This window comes from Equus caballus, chromosome 6 (genome assembly GCF_041296265.1).
Source record: "Equus caballus isolate H_3958 breed thoroughbred chromosome 6, TB-T2T, whole genome shotgun sequence".
Classification (NCBI taxonomy): Eukaryota; Metazoa; Chordata; class Mammalia; order Perissodactyla; family Equidae; genus Equus; species Equus caballus.
This window is the reverse complement of record NC_091689.1, coordinates 78,716,199-78,732,717: the sequence shown is the minus strand read 5'-3', so window position 1 is coordinate 78,732,717 and position 16,519 is coordinate 78,716,199. Positions and strand designations below refer to the sequence as shown.

The 16,519-nt window shown below is 57.1% G+C and overlaps 1 protein-coding gene across 2 annotated transcripts in view; it reads left to right on the top strand.

The window, feature by feature from the left end:
• COL2A1 (collagen type II alpha 1 chain) overlaps positions 1–13,137 on the top strand; it is a 31,387-nt gene extending 18,250 nt beyond the window's left edge. The window contains exons 25-54 of one of the 2 annotated variants that reach the window (XM_005611082.4): positions 10–108; positions 312–365; positions 820–918; positions 1,269–1,322; positions 1,692–1,745; positions 2,102–2,155; positions 2,361–2,414; positions 2,653–2,697; positions 2,899–2,997; positions 3,216–3,323; positions 3,650–3,703; positions 4,019–4,072; positions 4,472–4,525; positions 4,918–4,971; positions 5,287–5,394; positions 6,014–6,067; positions 6,536–6,589; positions 7,332–7,493; positions 7,751–7,858; positions 8,000–8,107; positions 8,435–8,488; positions 8,662–8,769; positions 8,996–9,049; positions 9,204–9,311; positions 9,598–9,651; positions 10,095–10,202; positions 10,506–10,794; positions 11,249–11,436; positions 11,762–12,004; positions 12,548–13,137. In XM_005611082.4, the coding sequence (XP_005611139.1) occupies positions 10–108; positions 312–365; positions 820–918; positions 1,269–1,322; positions 1,692–1,745; positions 2,102–2,155; positions 2,361–2,414; positions 2,653–2,697; positions 2,899–2,997; positions 3,216–3,323; positions 3,650–3,703; positions 4,019–4,072; positions 4,472–4,525; positions 4,918–4,971; positions 5,287–5,394; positions 6,014–6,067; positions 6,536–6,589; positions 7,332–7,493; positions 7,751–7,858; positions 8,000–8,107; positions 8,435–8,488; positions 8,662–8,769; positions 8,996–9,049; positions 9,204–9,311; positions 9,598–9,651; positions 10,095–10,202; positions 10,506–10,794; positions 11,249–11,436; positions 11,762–12,004; positions 12,548–12,694 (2,883 nt within the window). In that variant the 3' untranslated portion in view covers positions 12,695–13,137. 2 annotated transcript variants of the gene reach the window in all.
• Positions 13,138–16,519: the final 3,382 nt, after the last annotated feature.

The window sequence follows — 16,519 nt, the reverse complement described above, 5'->3', positions numbered from 1 at the left end:
CTTGTATAGGGAGCCCCTGGAGAGCGAGGGCCCAGTGGCCTTGCTGGCCCCAAGGGAGCCAATGGTGACCCTGGCCGTCCCGGCGAGCCTGGCCTTCCTGGAGCCCGGGTGAGTACCAGAGCTGCTATTGCCCACGACTTCCTACTTTTAGAGCAGACCCCTCCTGTCCCTTGCCTCCTGCTCCCTGCAACGCTGTGCTTCCAGGATTGCAAAGTCTTGGGGCCTGCCCTGACCCATCCTGTTTACAGCCATACCACCCTGAACTCGCCCGAGCTTGTCTAACCCCATCGTCTTCTCTTTCCTTAACACAGGGTCTCACTGGTCGCCCTGGTGATGCTGGTCCTCAAGGCAAAGTTGGTCCCTCTGTAAGTCCATCATCTGGAGTCGTTGGAGGGGTTGGGGGAAATCCTTGGGGAGGCAGGTGGGAAAAGAGACAGGAGTTTGGGTGGGGGCAGCCTGTACATTTTGAGAACTGGGGAGGGGGACAGATGGTAGGTACTGGGGCCAGTGGCTGGGCAGTGGCTGTGAGGTGTGAAAAATGCCACCCCCTTGTGCATTTGGGCCTTTCCTTGGGCGAAGATAAAGCCTGGTGTGTACTTGCACGGGCAAAACTTCTAAGCTAAGCAGCGCCTTGTCGCTGATAGAGTCTATGTGTGTGGTGTGGGCTGCTGGCTGCAACTTTGGTCAACCCTCATGATGTGTGCCTGGCCGGTGCCTAGCCCTGTGCCAGCCTCATAGCAGGCACTTAGTAGATATTGGATGGACAAATGTGGTCAGAGACGAATGTCTCTGTTCTGAGAATGATGTTCTCTCTTTCAGGGTGCCCCTGGTGAAGATGGTCGCCCTGGACCTCCAGGTCCTCAGGGGGCTCGTGGGCAGCCTGGTGTCATGGGTTTCCCTGGCCCCAAAGGTGCCAATGTAAGTAACAACCTGCCCTTCCATTTCCTCCATGTGGCGCTTCCTCCTTCCCTGCCCCAGGGAAAGGGCTGGCTCCTGAACAGAGTTAACCTAAGGGCAGTGAGGGAGCCATCAGCAGCTCGGGCTTCCATGTCCTGCAGAGGTGCATGTGGCCTGGGGAGACCCAGGGCTGCTTAGAGCCTCAGGGCATCTCAGCCATGACATTGTTCCATGGGGCACTGCTGTCTCACCTCTGAGCATAAGAGAAGGTGGTGATACTTGGCTTTAGCCTTTGCTGTGGCCCCAAGCCCCAGTCTTCCCAGTCTGCTCTACCCCCGACTCCCACCAAAGCCCTGCACTCTTTCCTCCAGGGCGAGCCTGGCAAAGCTGGTGAAAAGGGACTGCCTGGTGCTCCTGGTCTGAGAGTAAGTACCCTCCCCACTGCCTGTGGCTTGGTGTTGGCTGACACCTGCGAGGGGAGAGGGGTCCCTCTGGCATGCTCCCAGGCTCCCTAGTTAGCAGTGTGGATGCCTGTGGCTGAGCCCATGCTGCTCTGGCTCTTTGGGAGTCCACATAGGGAGATGAGGAAGCTGCCCATGCTGAGAAAGACTTAGGGAAAATGAGGGTCCAACCAGGGAAGGAAGGAAGGGAAGGGGTGGAAACGGAGTTTGGGTGCGGGATGGTGGAGACCGGAATCTGGAAACTCTGGACCACAAAGTGCACCTGCCCAGCCCTGGGGGTCTGCAGACTGAGGAAAAGTGTGTCCTTACACCACCCTTTTCTCTCCTCTCTAGGGTCTTCCTGGCAAAGATGGTGAGACAGGTGCTGCAGGACCCCCCGGACCTGCTGTAAGTACCTGGCCAGCCTCTCCAGGTGGCCCTGTGGGCAGGGGCTTGGTGGGATGGAGGTGGGAGGGACCTCAGGCCCACCCAGTAATGAGCTGACAGACAGATGTGGATCTGGGCTGATCCAGGACACCTGACCACCCTGAGCCGACGCAAGGTGGCCCAAGAGGCAGTGTGGACCCCACCCTCGTTGTCAGGGTTGGGTCATTGGTGGGAGAACAGGGAGGCACTCACACCTTGCTTGGGCAGTGTGGGAGGATGTCTGTCCTGCCCTCCTGCTGGCCGCCCTGGGCCCCCCCAGCTGAGGCTCTCAGGTTCTCTGGAGCGCTGGCTCAGCTCACCTTTGTTTTCCTCTGCAGGGACCTGCTGGAGAACGAGGCGAGCAGGGTGCTCCTGGACCGTCTGGGTTCCAGGTAGGCAGCTGGACCAGGCTTTCTCTTCAGTCCCTTTCCACAGCCAGGGCTCTGCAGGGCAGCAGTGGGCAGCGGGCACCATGCGCGAGGGACCGGGGGATCGAGGCTTCCCTGCACCCCTGGCTCTGGCCCTGTGCCAGGCCTCCCTGGAGTCCTGGGGCAGCCAACTTACTCCTTTTCTAACGCATGTTTCTTTGGGTTCTAGGGACTTCCTGGCCCTCCCGGTCCCCCAGGCGAAGGTGGAAAACCAGGTGACCAGGTGAGTGTGGGCTATTTGAACCTGCAACCTGTTTAGATGGGAAGATCTATTCTGATGCCCAGGAGACAAGGGCAGGAGGGCACGAGGAGCCCCAGGAGGCCTGGGAATGTCTGGGACCTGCATCCCAACTCTCCTCAGATGACAATCTGAACTCAGTCCCCTGGTGGGAAGGATGGTCAGCCAAGGCTCTGGGACAGACAAGCCTTCACTCTCTCACACATCCTTCCTTGTTCTTCAGGGTGTTCCCGGAGAAGCTGGAGCCCCCGGCCTCGTGGGTCCCAGGGTGAGTGTCCTGTCGGCCATTTCTGGGGGTCTCCTTGGGCCTCCTCTCGCCCAGTGCAGTTCTGCCAGCACATCCCAGCAGCCCGGCAGCCCCGGGGCCTGGGGCCTCACTCCACTCCACACCTCCCTGCTTCTCCCCTGGTCTCCTCTCTCCCTGGGCCTCCGCCCCATCTCTTGCCTGATTTTGGTGTCTCTGCTGCAGGGTGAACGAGGTTTCCCAGGTGAACGTGGCTCTCCCGGCGCCCAGGGCCTCCAGGGTGCCCGTGGCCTCCCCGGCACTCCTGGCACTGATGGTCCCAAAGTAAGTGAGGCTGGCAGGGGTCTTCTGGGTGGGCCCGGGAGACCCTGTGGAGGGAGGAAGAGGAAGGGGAGAGGGCTCAGAGGAATGAAGATAGAAGGATGGAGGGTGGAAGACACGACAGAAAGGTCTGGACAGAAGAGGAAGGGAAGGAAGGGGCCTTGGGGCACGTGGGTCCTGGCGGAGGAGCTGCCCACCACAGACTCCCTCTTCCCTCACAGGGTGCATCTGGCCCAGCTGGCCCCCCTGGGGCTCAGGGTCCTCCAGGTCTGCAGGGGATGCCTGGTGAGAGGGGAGCAGCTGGTATCGCCGGGCCCAAGGGAGACAGGGTAAGTACCAGGTTGACCGTGCCTCCTCCAAAGCCACGCTTCCCTGCCCCCACACTCAACCCTCTCCCCGCAGTACCTGGGGCTGAGGTTCCCAGGTACCCCTCTTGAGGAACTTGGAGACCCCCCTCCAAAGCTCTCTGTTTGCCTTTTAGTGACATGCTCCCTGACCTTCCCCTCCATCTCACTCCTGTTACTCCTGAGACCACAGTGAACCCCTCTTGGCCAGGGTCTGAGCTCTGCCTGGAGCCCCAGCCAGGGAGAGACTGAGCTGACAAAGGGTGGCTTGGAGTGCGCCCCTGAGGTGGCCCGTTTTCTCCATTCCACAGGGTGACGTTGGTGAGAAAGGCCCTGAGGGAGCCCCCGGCAAAGACGGTGGACGAGTAAGTGACTGCGGGTTGCAGGCTCCTTGGGAACTGGGATGGGGACAAGTGCAGGGGGCCCCATGGTCTCCAGCTCTGCACCCAGGGGAGAGAGGGGCAGTGTGTTAGTGCGGCCCCTGGTCCTATCTCAGTTTTGCAGATTGGGCAACCGCAGGGACTTCCCTGTCTAAATCGGGGGCCACAGGGTGACAGGGAGATCTGGGGGCCCTGGAAGGGGGCACCACGTCCATTGAGGGTGGGACCCCAAAGTCCCTGCTGGGCTCCAAGTCCCTGGCCGACTCTCCCTCACCTCACCTCCGCCGTCTTCTTCCCCAGGGTCTGACTGGTCCCATTGGCCCCCCTGGCCCGGCTGGCGCCAACGGTGAGAAGGTAAGTGGTGGCTCCCTTCCATCTCTTTGCTTCGTCTACCCCATCAAGCTTCCCTCACATCTCCTGCCAAAGGCTGCTATTTCTTCTCCTTACTTGCCCTCACGCCCACGAGGGGCTGCCCACAAGAAGTGAAGGGTGGGGGTCTTCTTAGAATCCAAGTCATTGGCTGAGCCCTGTCAAGTAGCAGTTGGGTGGGGGTGGGGCTGGGGGGAGTGGGTGTGCATCCAGCAGGGGCCCTGAGGAGGGTGCAGGCTGAAGCGACAAGGAGAAGACAGGCTGTCGGGGGATCCAGAGCCCCCATCCATTGTCGGGGCTTCCTGGGTGCACTGTGCTCTCGAAGGGCCACACTCTCAACCACACCTCCTCACCCATGGCTCTTGTCCCCCCTCCCCACCTCAGGGAGAAGTTGGACCTCCTGGTCCTGCAGGAACTGCTGGTGCTCGTGGTGCCCCGGTGAGTATCTGCCCTTGGGCCTGGCTCTGTCCCCAGGCCCCTAGGAGCCAGGAGAGGCTCTTCCTCTCAGCCTGGCTCTGCAGCCGCCGAGCACTGGCTCTCTCGCTGCCCTTTGGGTCTGGGGGTGGGAAGAGAGATGAGAAAGGACGGGAGAAGGCATGTCACCCCCATGATGTGGTCAGGCTAGAGGGCCTTCTGCTCACCAGATCCTGTGACCAAGAGAGGCTTTCTGACCTGGGTCCCTTTATTTGGGACAGAACTTCCTGAAGGCTACTCTTCGATGCCTTGTCTCAGGGGTGGGGAGGTTACCGTGCAAGAGGCTGGGCTCACAGGAGGGAACAGAAGCGGGAAGGCAGCAGGGCCTTACTCTCCTGGGCCCCTTTCTCTCACAGGGCGAACGTGGAGAGACTGGACCCCCCGGACCCGCTGGATTCGCAGGTCCTCCCGTGAGTATTCCTGTCCACCCTCTCTCCCACCCTCCCTCTCAGGCCAGGCTGCATCCCTCCCACCCGATGGCACCCTCCAGCCTGTGGGGGAGGGAGGGACAGAATCTAAAGAAGAGGGAAATGGCCTTTCTCGTCCTCTCCTTTCACATCCCCACACTGATACAACAATCCTGTCTTAGAGCCAGCTTTCAGGCCCTGGGTGACACACACACACACGCACACTCACACACACTCACTCAGAGCCTCTGGCCCCTTTGGGGAACCTCGAGTATTTGGCTTGCCCCTCCCTCACCTGCTTCCTCCTTCCTGGGACAGGGTGCTGATGGCCAGCCTGGTGCTAAGGGTGAGCAAGGAGAGGCCGGCCAGAAAGGTGATGCTGGTGCCCCAGGTCCTCAGGGCCCCTCTGGAGCTCCTGGGCCTCAGGTGTGTAGTACTGAGCTCCCCCAGGAGCTGTTCTCATGGGTTAGGGATGGCTGGGTGCAGGGTGAGGGGCCTGGATAGGCAGAGAAGGGCTGGGAGGCCTGGGGGACGCCCTGCCTGAGTGCAGGGCCCTCTACCCATCAGACTCTGGAGCCTGCTGCTGCTGTTGCCACAGGAGGGAGAGGCTGTGGGGAGGAGGACTTTGTACTCAGGGATGAAGGTTCCTGTAGCTGAACTGGCTTTCACTGTCTTGGCTGTGGGTGCGGGATGTGTGGTGGGGGTGCTGGGGGACTGACAGACACTGCAGGCTGTGTCTCCCTGAGGACAGGCAGCCATGGACGGAGTAGCCAGTCTCCTGGGAGGGGCAGGGGAGACCTTGGACTGGCTCCATGGGTGCCTGTTGGGCTTCTCCTCCTTGAGTTCTTCTAGAACACTCTCTTAGAACACGCGTCTCCTGTTGGCCAGGGTGGTCGGGCTGCCTGTGACAGCTTCTCCGGGCTGGGATTTTAGTACCAGGAAAGTAATATCTGTGAAAGCCTAGCCCTGGGAGTCCCTTATTGGGGCCCAGACAGGCTCTCCCCCAGGGAGATCAGGCCTCACTGTTTCTCTCCTTCCTCCCCAGGGTCCTACTGGTGTGACTGGTCCTAAAGGAGCCCGAGGTGCTCAAGGGCCCCCGGTAAGTGAGGCCCAGGTTCCCTCCTGGAGGGTACTGTGGGGGCAGTGTCTTCTCTCCTGCCCCTCACCTCAGGCGTGGCCCTAGAGGTTCCTGTGGTGGTGGTCTGGGAGTCACCCACTTCCTTCTTTCTCAGCCCTGCTTTTGCCCCCAGCCCAAGCCCATCCCACAGCCAGGTGGGAGAGAGGGTGCCCCCTCTGCTGGTGCACAGTGATCCTGGGGGGCCCCAGGCCTGGCTTGGCCCCTTGCCCGCCTCCCTGAAGCCCTGAATGCCCCGGCGTGATGGCCCCCTGCAGGAGCTGGAGGCAGAGAGGCTGCAGCTGCCCAGTCCTATGGCCGGACCCCCTGGAGCGCTTTCTCCCTCTCTACCTCCCCTCACCCCTTTCCACACCAGCCTCTGAGACCCCCACGTTTGATTCTTGGACCTCCTGTGGGCCCGAGGTATTCAGGGGCTCTCCTCTCTTCACATAGGGAGCCACCGGATTCCCCGGAGCTGCTGGCCGTGTCGGACCCCCAGGCTCCAATGTAAGTGCTGCTCCTGGCAGGTTCCTACCTTACTTCTGGTGTGCGAGGCACAGGCAGAAGCCAAAGAGTCTGGCCCAGTCCCCCGAACAGGGCCCAAAGAGCCCAGGCTGGCCTCTACCCCTTGTGACCCTTCCCACTCCCAGGAGGATAATTGGTTGACCATGGGATCTAGCCCCCTGTAGATAGCTGGAGCAAGGGTGTGAGCCCCTTCTTGGCCAAGGGCAACCTTCCCTGCTGGCTTGGGCTCAAACCCTCAGACTTCTGACTCAGTGGGCAGGACGGGGCTGGAACAATTGCCTTCATGGACACGCATTTCTTGAGCGTGCATGTGCAGCTGGCCCTGTACAAGTCGTGCACCTTGCCCTGGGGATCCTGCAGTGGAGGGAGGAGAGATGACAAAAAGTTGCCCAAATCACCCACACCAAGTGCAGAGGGAGCAGGTGCAGAGGCTTAGGGGTCAGAAGAGAGAGGTTTGAGCTGTCCTTGAGAAAGATGGGATTGAGGCTGAAGGGGAGGAGGCAGGAGGGGTTCCAAGTAGATCAGAAAAAGTAAAGTGCACAGGGGCTGGAATAGCTAGGCTGGCTGCCCGGAGCTCTCATATGAGAGAGAAGATCCAAGAGGCAGCCTGGGGTGGGTCAAGCCCCAAGAGGGCAACCGCTGTCCCTGGGGCCACGGCTTTGGCAACCTGGATGGATGGAGAAAGGTGAGATGAGTTCTCATTTCCCATGTTTGCTCCTTCTAGGGCAACCCTGGACCCCCCGGTCCCCCTGGTCCTTCTGGAAAAGATGGTCCCAAAGGTGCTCGAGGAGACAGCGGTCCCCCCGGCCGAGCTGGTGACCCTGGCCTTCAAGGTCCTGCTGGACCCCCTGGCGAGAAGGGAGAGCCTGGAGATGATGGTCCCTCTGTAAGTTCCTCACCAGGCCGGGCCAGCCCAGGGCCAACATCCCTGAGGCCAGGGCTGTGAGAGGCTTCTGAGCGACTCGAGCAGAGAGTGGGAGGGTGCAGGGGTTTTAGGGGTGCCGGGGAGGGAGCCCTGCAGGCGGAAGTGTCCTGTGAGGGCAGGAAGAGCTGATCCCTGTGGAATCAGTGGCCAGGCAGGTGTGGGCGTCTGGGCTGCTGTGTCACTTCTCAAATTCTCATCTCTCGCCTCTCCTCTCTTAGGGTCCTGACGGTCCTCCAGGTCCCCAGGGTCTGGCTGGACAGAGGGGCATCGTTGGTCTGCCTGGGCAGCGTGGTGAGAGAGGATTCCCCGGCCTGCCCGGCCCATCGGTGAGTGAGGGATGCCCCTCCCTCTAGATGAGCTGGGCCCAGCCTGGCTCAGGCCCGAGTGCAGCCTTTTCCCAGGAAAGGCCTAGCGGGGCCCTGGGCAAGGATACTTAGTGCGCACTCATCCCTGCCACTGTCCCTCAGGGCGAGCCTGGCAAGCAGGGAGCTCCTGGAGCATCTGGAGACCGAGGTCCCCCTGGACCCGTGGGTCCTCCTGGCCTGACTGGTCCTGCTGGTGAACCTGGACGAGAGGTGAGCAGTGGGACCCAGCATGGGGTGGCCCTTACTAGGGAGACAAGTGCCAGTGGCCAAGCCCTAGTGCCCTGGAGAGGGGGATAACAGGATGGGCCGATAGGCGAAGCACCTGGGGGCGACGGAAGGTCATGATGGGAGAGAAAAGGACATGGAGGCTAAGAACTGGGTGAAGGGGGAGGAAGGCAGAAGGAGGCTTGGGGAGAAAGCTTTGGCTCCAGTGGTTGGATGGAAGGGAACAAGCCTGGGGCTTCAGAGGGGAGGACGAAGGAGCAGAGCGGGAGCTGGGTGGGCAGCTCTAATGGCGTCCTGTTTCCCTTTGCCCAGGGAACGCCTGGTGCTGATGGCCCCCCTGGCAGAGATGGTGCAGCTGGAGTCAAGGTGACTATCTGGGTGTCTCTGTGTGTGGTGGGACAGGGAGCACATTCCCTTGGGCCTAACAGGTCAGCCCAGGGTGGCAGGTTGGGGTCAGTCTTGTGTCAATCTGGAAGGACCTTCTCTCCTTGCCTCTTCTGGAACATTCTTCTCTGAGCCTGAGACCTCTCTCCTGACAGGGTGATCGTGGTGAGGCTGGTGCCCTGGGTGCTCCCGGAGCCCCTGGACCCCCTGGCTCTCCTGGCCCTGCCGGCCCAACTGGCAAGCAAGGAGACAGAGGAGAAGCTGTGAGTATCCTTAATTCAGTAACAGCTGGAAGGAGGAGGGCGGCTGAGTGAGCAGGGAGCTCTGTCACAATCCCGCCTCCCCACCCCAGGCCCTGGAGGCATAACTGGTCCAGGTGTCTCTGGGCCATGGGGGCAGCAGCCTCAGTGCCCAGCCCAGGGCAGATGCAGAGGGAGGGCATCCGTGTCCTGGCTTTGCTCTGACACTGCTCCCACTCTCTCCTCACAGGGTGCACAAGGCCCCATGGGACCTGCAGGACCAGCTGGAGCCCGAGGATTGCCAGTGAGTATCTGCGCGTCCTGTGCCGGGTCCCTGACAGGGGCAGCTTGGAAGGCAACAGGGACTATGGATCCTGGAACTCCTTGGCTCGGCTGAGGCCAGCAGGGGGCTCTTGCCCTGACCTGACCCAACCAGTGTCTGTCTGTCTTCTTCCCAGGGCCCTCAAGGTCCCCGAGGTGACAAAGGAGAAGCTGGAGAGGCTGGCGAGAGGGGACTGAAGGGACACCGTGGCTTCACTGGTCTGCAGGGTCTGCCCGGCCCTCCTGTGAGTGTTGCTGTCTGTGCTTGGCTCCCCGTGGCGTCCCACTGCTCAGAGCCCACTTGAGTTTCCCATGCTGCTAAGACAACTTGGGATGATCCAAAGAAATTTCCAGGACTCCCTCAGGGTTGGAGGGAAGAGCAAGTGGAAAAGGAATGGGGGTGGGACATGGATCTGCTCCCCCAACTCCCAAGAGATATATATATATATATATATTCAAGGAGGCCTTCCATCCTGGAAGATGGAGCCTGTCTGTGCTGATGTCTGACCTTTGCCTCTTCCTTCTGCACAGGGTCCTTCTGGAGACCAAGGTGCTTCTGGTCCTGCTGGTCCTTCTGGCCCTAGAGTAAGTGAGATGGAGTGAGCCCCTCCTTGGAGGGGTGGGGCCGGGGCACTGGCCACATGTTCTGATGGGGAGGGAACCATTGCCGCTTCTCGGGAAGCCTTGGGCTCAGGGGGCCTCACTCCGCAGCGGAGATGGGACTGGCTTAGGGTGACTGTGCTCAGAAGAGCACCCACCATCACAGGCAGACAAACATGAGCGCAGCTCTCAGCTGTCAGACAGACTCCCTGTGAACAGGATTTTATAAGGAGGAGCTTAGGAGCCTAGGAGAGCCATGAAGCCATCCTGCTGGTTCTTGGCCAAATAGAGACCAGTTTGGGGTTCTATGACTGAAAAATGTGAAGAATTGGGAGCAAAGTGGCTGGTGCTATCAGGATGAACACCTACCCAGCCCCAGCCACTCTGACCTGCCCATTCTCACTGCCTCTCTCTCTCCTGGCCTGCAGGGTCCTCCTGGCCCCGTCGGTCCCTCTGGCAAAGATGGCGCTAATGGAATCCCTGGCCCCATCGGACCTCCTGGCCCCCGTGGACGTTCAGGCGAAACTGGCCCCGCTGTAAGTGTCCTGACTCCTTCCCTGCTGTCTGAGGCATCCCAGCATCAGAGGCTTGAGCGTCCTGGTGCCAAGGACCTCTTTGGGGCATCAGCCTGAAGCTAATGGCCAAGGCATCCTTTATCCTGGGGTCTCAAATGAAGAAATAGGAAAGGCGCTATGGTTTTCTTGGTCCTGACCTGCTGCAGCCCTCTCCACCCATGAGACTGGAAAGAAGACACTCCAGTACACTCTGGCACATGGGGATGGATGTAAGAGGGGAGTCTCCTCCCAATTCCTGGCTGATTTCTCTGTTTCCTGCTGCAGGGTCCTCCTGGAAATCCTGGACCCCCTGGCCCTCCAGGTCCCCCTGGCCCTGGCATCGACATGTCCGCCTTTGCTGGCCTGGGCCCGAGAGAGAAGGGCCCTGACCCCCTGCAGTACATGCGGGCTGACGAGGCGGCTGGCGGCCTGAGACCGCATGACGAGGAGGTGGAGGCTACACTCAAGTCCCTCAACAACCAGATCGAGAGCATCCGCAGCCCCGAGGGCTCCCGCAAGAACCCTGCTCGCACCTGCCGGGACCTGAAACTCTGCCACCCTGAATGGAAGAGCGGTGAGTCTAGAGGGCCGGACCCCTACCCCAGAGAGTAGAAGTCAGCCTGTGGGGCAGGGACCCCTTCCAACCAAGGGGAGAGATGCCCTTTAGCGCAGGGCAGAGCTAGGCCTGGAAGGTCCTGGCAGATGGTTACTCCTCCATTTCACAGCAGAGAAACTGCTGCCATGGCTCCATAGGAGAAGTGACTTTAGTGCAGAGTCCCATCCACCAGCCAAAGTGCTCCTGTCCTTTTGCTTGTGTCCCTGGTTAGCACTGGATATTCCCATTCAGGTCTCCTTGCCCCTGGATCCCTTGTCTCCCCTCACCCTGGCCACACGTGGCCCTCACACCTTGCTCCTCTCCCCGTGGTGTCCCCGGAGGCCTTTCTGTCTCTCCCAGGCAGGCCTGGCCTTCCCGGGAGTATGTGTCTGTGCTTGTCTGAGCCTTGATGGGGTTGCCTCCTCCCCTACAGGAGACTACTGGATTGACCCCAACCAGGGCTGCACCTTAGACGCCATGAAGGTTTTCTGCAACATGGAGACTGGCGAGACCTGCGTCTACCCCAACCCAGCGAACGTTCCCAAGAAGAACTGGTGGAGCAGCAAGAGCAAGGACAAGAAACATATCTGGTTTGGAGAAACCATCAACGGTGGCTTCCACGTAAGTACCTGCTTGCTCTAGGCCAGAGACGGAGCCTCAAAATCTTTCTCTTCTTTCTCTCTGGAAATTTTTAGCACCTTGCCCATAGTCTCACCAGTTTTCTTTGGGGCTTAAGAGGAGGAATGGTACTCTTTCCCATTAGAGGTGGAGGAAGAAGCCCTAGGAAGCTTGGTTCACACCCTGGAAGCAAAAATGTCCTCCCAGCGACCCACTTCCCCAGCCCCCTTCAGCTGCCCTGACCCCTGGACAGTCAGCAGCCCCTGCAGCCCCCCATTCCATTGAACGCTGGTCCCAGGCCTCATCCCACTGCCTTCTGCCCTAACAGTTCAGCTATGGAGATGACAACCTGGCTCCCAACACTGCCAACGTCCAGATGACCTTCCTGCGTCTGCTGTCCACCGAGGGCTCCCAGAACATCACCTACCACTGCAAGAACAGCATTGCCTACCTGGACGAAGCAGCTGGCAACCTCAAGAAGGCCCTGCTCATCCAGGGCTCCAATGACGTGGAGATCCGGGCTGAGGGCAACAGCAGGTTCACGTATACTGTCCTGAAGGATGGCTGCACGGTGAGTCAGGCCAGCTGGAGCCACCAGAGAGATGAGCTGCCTGGGACCTGGGGCTCAGACTGGAGTGGGCTGAGGGGTGGTCCACGGCAGATGCCATAGTCCTAAAGTTCTGGGATCATGAGAGGCGTGAGTGTGAGGGATTACGTAGACAAGACATGCAGATTAACAGGAGAGGGAAAGGCGCATGTCGTTCTACCTCCTCCACTCCCTTGGTTCAGGGGAAATAAGACCCTACCAGGCATGTCCAGTGACTCTTCTAGGAGTATTCATGTAATGTGTCTTGGCCTGCCTACGAGATGGAGCGAAGAGGGAGTGCCAGGCAGGGAGCTCACTGTGGGGACTCTAGGGGAAGGAGAAGAAGGGCAGGGTGGAGGAGGCCCTGCTGCTAAGGACAGGAGTTACAGCAGAGGGGGCATTGGCAAGCTGATAAAGGTCTAGGGAGCCCCCAAGTTTTGTACTTTGTGTTCTATGATGCTCACTCAGTTCAGCTGGCACTGGATAGCAAGGATCCACTGAATACTGACTGCTCTCTTTCTTCCCTAGAAACACACCGGTAAGTGGGGCAAGACTACGATTGAGTACCGGTCACAGAAGACCTCGCGCCTGCCCATCATTGACATTGCACCCATGGACATAGGAGGGCCTGAGCAGGAATTTGGTGTAGACATAGGGCCCGTCTGCTTCTTGTAATAACCTGAATCCAGAAACAACACAATCCATTGCAAACCCAAAGGACCCAAGTACTTTCCAATCCCAGTCACGCTAGGACTCTGCACTGAATGGCTGACCTGACCTGATGGCCATTCAGCCCACCCTCTCACAGTTTGGACTCTTCTCCCCTCTCTTTCTAAGAGACCTGAACTGGGCAGACTGCAAAATAAAATCTCGGTGTTCTATTTATTTATTGTCTTCCTGTAAGACCTTTGGGTCAAGGCAGAGGCAGGAAACTAACTGGTGTGAGTCAAACGCCCCCTGAGTGACTGCCCCCCAGCCCAGGCAAGAAGACCCCCCCCTTCAGGTGCTGGGCGCAGGAACTGTGTGTGTCCTACTCAATGGTGCTATTCTGTGTCAAACACCTCTGTATTTTTTAAAACATCAATTGATATTAAAAACAAAAAAATTATTGGAAAGTACATATTGACCTGTGCTTTGTTCTTTATTTGCCATTAGTCCTTGATTCCCTCTGCATGACCGAACAGCTCTCCCAGGCCTTCTTCTGTTGACTTTTCAACCAGAAGGGAGGACACTGAAGCCACACTGCCTGGTTTAGGGACCTCACCCAAACACAAACTTGCCTCTTTTTGTAAACTTTGGTGCTGTGTGGAACCCAGGGGTGAACTGGGACCAGAGACCAAGATGTGGGAAGGGAGGCACAAAAGAGGGATGGCCTTGTTCTTGAGAGTAGACATGGAGCATGACGCTAGGGCAGATTGGTGGAAGAGAAGCGAGGCGCTCTGAGCTCAGGGGATGGGATGCCGGTTGGGAGAGTTGAGAGACGCTGCTGAGGAGAGGGGTGTGGGGTAGGAGAGGAGGGGAATGAACCCACAGGCGCCTGTGATAAGGGCACACTATCAGACGATCCTGGTGACCTACTTCAGTGTATCTTCTTCTAAGACTCTCAGGGAAAGGTGGAAGTATTAAAGGCTCCCCACCCTTATTCCTTTTCCCTCCCTGTCCCTCTGGCCCTCATTCTTCACTTCCTGGGCCTCCACGTAAAGCTTCCATGGACTCCTTCTCAACACCAGGCTTATGAATGGACAGACTCCCATTTTTCCTGACCATCGGGTGTCCCTTACTTTCCAAAGACTTGTGCCTGTGTGGCAAAAAATGAGGACGCTGTCACCTCTCCACTAGAGAGGGCTAGTTTGTGACAAACTAAAAGAGTAAAATGAAAACATAATTAAGAACACATAATTAGGATACTATCTCACAATCTAAAATAAACAACCCTACTTCTACCCAGACAGCTAATGAGAGCAAAGGGGAGAGCCGTGAGGTGTGCAGACCATTATGAAATCCTTTCCTTAGACAACAGGTGGAGCTGAGCAGTTGCACAGTTGAGTTCCAGCCCGTCAACCCCACGCAGAGCGCCCATCCAGCTTCCTAGCCCACCTCACTGCCCACAGCAGCATCAGAGCCACCTACCCTCACTAAAGGAGGTCTGTAGATTGTGACCATCTCCTCACACCTTTGTAAGAGAAGTCCCATTTGCCCTAGGATATCAAGGTGATCCCCCACCGCCCATCACTTTCTGGGTACCTAGTAAAACCTAGAAATAATAGCACCTGCTGCATAGGTAATTGGGGAGTGAACCAGAAGGCAGAGCTCAAGACAACTGAAGCAGTGGACAGAAAACCCTGCATCTGCGGTCAGATGGAAATGCATGACCCTGGGCAATGCACGACCCTGGGCGGCAGGGCTGCACTGCTCCCTTGTCCCAACCTGGCCCCAAGGAGAAGGTGAGAGGAACCAGGTTCGTTGCTAATTCCCGTGATGCCCTAGGAAAGGCAGAATAACCTCTCAGATAAAATCCTGACTCCAGCAAAACCAAGTGGACAGACCTGGCTTACTAACTGTGAGGCCTCAGTCAGGCTACTTCTCCTCTCTGGAGCTTCCTCATCTCTATCAAAGTGTCCAGCCTCAAAAGGCTTTAACCAGGATGCAGGAGTCCGAGCTCCAGCTAAGACTTAGTCAAGCCCCTTGGATCCTGGGTAAACCATAGAACAACTTCTGAAATAGTTTCCCCTTCTGAACATGCAAAGGAACACAGAATCTTAAGAGTGCTCTTTAGGTGATGAAGAATCTTACTTATAAAGGCAAAGAATAAGGATTATTTTGTCCAGAGAAAATACTTGGGACCCCTTAGATTCATGTAGAGCTTTGATAAACAGATTGATTCTTTTCATCGTTTGTCACACTTGGGCTAGAATCCCCAGAAGGACAGTTGACCCAGAGATCTCGGGGATCCTGCTTTGGGGTCACTGGAGTAGGAGAATAGATGGTGGAGGTAAATTGTGGCCTCTATGGGGCCTGGTGAGCAAAGGCAGCTTGAGATGGAGTTTTAAACTTCTAGCTATGACTCTGGACAAAACGCATCAGCAAATGCAATCCTTAGCATACAGCAGGTGCTCAATAAATAACGTTTTTGGAATGAGTAAATGAACAAATGGAGATTTCAACCAGGTGACATGGTGTAAGTAGTTTGAGAACAAGAAAGAGGTCACAGTAAGGCCAAGCCAGAAGCCACAGAGAAGAGAGCTCTCTGGCGAAGCCTCATCTCCAAGAAACACATTCTTCCCAAATCTCAGTTCACCAGAATGACAATGGTGACATCAGTGACCCGTAAGTCAACCACTTCCCTTTTCTATTTTGGTGTTGCAGAGGGCAAATTCCATGCATTTGCTGAAGAATTGACAGATAATATGATACAACTATGCAAAGCATCCCCAGGTGCTGTTTGGGATGCTAAAAATATAAAGAAGTATGAGAATTCACAGCAATATGAGATCAGACACTGCTGTATGTTTAAAAAATGTAAGCGCTGTCATCTGAATATCACAGCTGGATTTAAAGGTCATATTGAGAAGAAATGCTATTGAGGCACATGGCCACAAAAAATTATTCAAAACTGGAGTACCAATATGAGTAGCTTCTTCAAAATTATGAAAAACACGCTAGAGGCTCCAGTATTTAGAAAATGGGACAACTACAGAGAAAATGTAGCAATGTGAACATCTTCATGTGTGCAGGGCAATGTTCTCAGAACTGGTACATCGCGGCTTGCATACAAGTCGTGTTCCATCCTGAATACACAGAACAGTCATTGCTATCACGTACCTACAGACCCTTAAAGGGTCCAGTGTAACGCTGAAACTCAGCTTTCAATCCCCAGCTTTTGGGTTACTTAATCGTGGTCAATATCAGCCAAGTAGTCATGAAATTTAGCCTTAGTTTGAAGATTCGGGGTGCAAAAAGCAACAAGCAAATATTGAAAATCAAGCTATGGGAATGGGGACAAAAACTAATACAGACCCCCTGTGTTGCTGTTCCCGAGGCCACCAGTGCTGGGGAAGGAGCTGGAGCCCACTCAGTCGAGTTCTGAAACCTGATCACTCAAGCTTTCCAACTAGATTCCCTGCCATCGTGGGGCTGTAGTCCACTTGGTGGAGGCCGAGACGGTGGAGACAGTTCAACAAACTTTCAGCTTCAAACCAGGTCCTCTTCATCAGCACTACAGCCAGGGAAGCAGCTTCTCATTCCTCAGGCATCTCTGCCCTACCTCTCGCAACCTCCAGGGGGCACTGATTGCTCTTTTCTGGAACAGCCATAGTGCAGCCTATCACCACTAGAGGTAGAGAAGGAAGGAACGCTGCTTTGACAGGAGGCTGCTTTCTGTGACAGGAGCTCACGTGACAGCACAATCAGGGATCCTTCCCTTCCATCCTGTGCTGACCCACTCAAGCAGCAACTACTCTATGGTCCCCCAGGCATCCAGGCAATCAGAGGAGACACAGA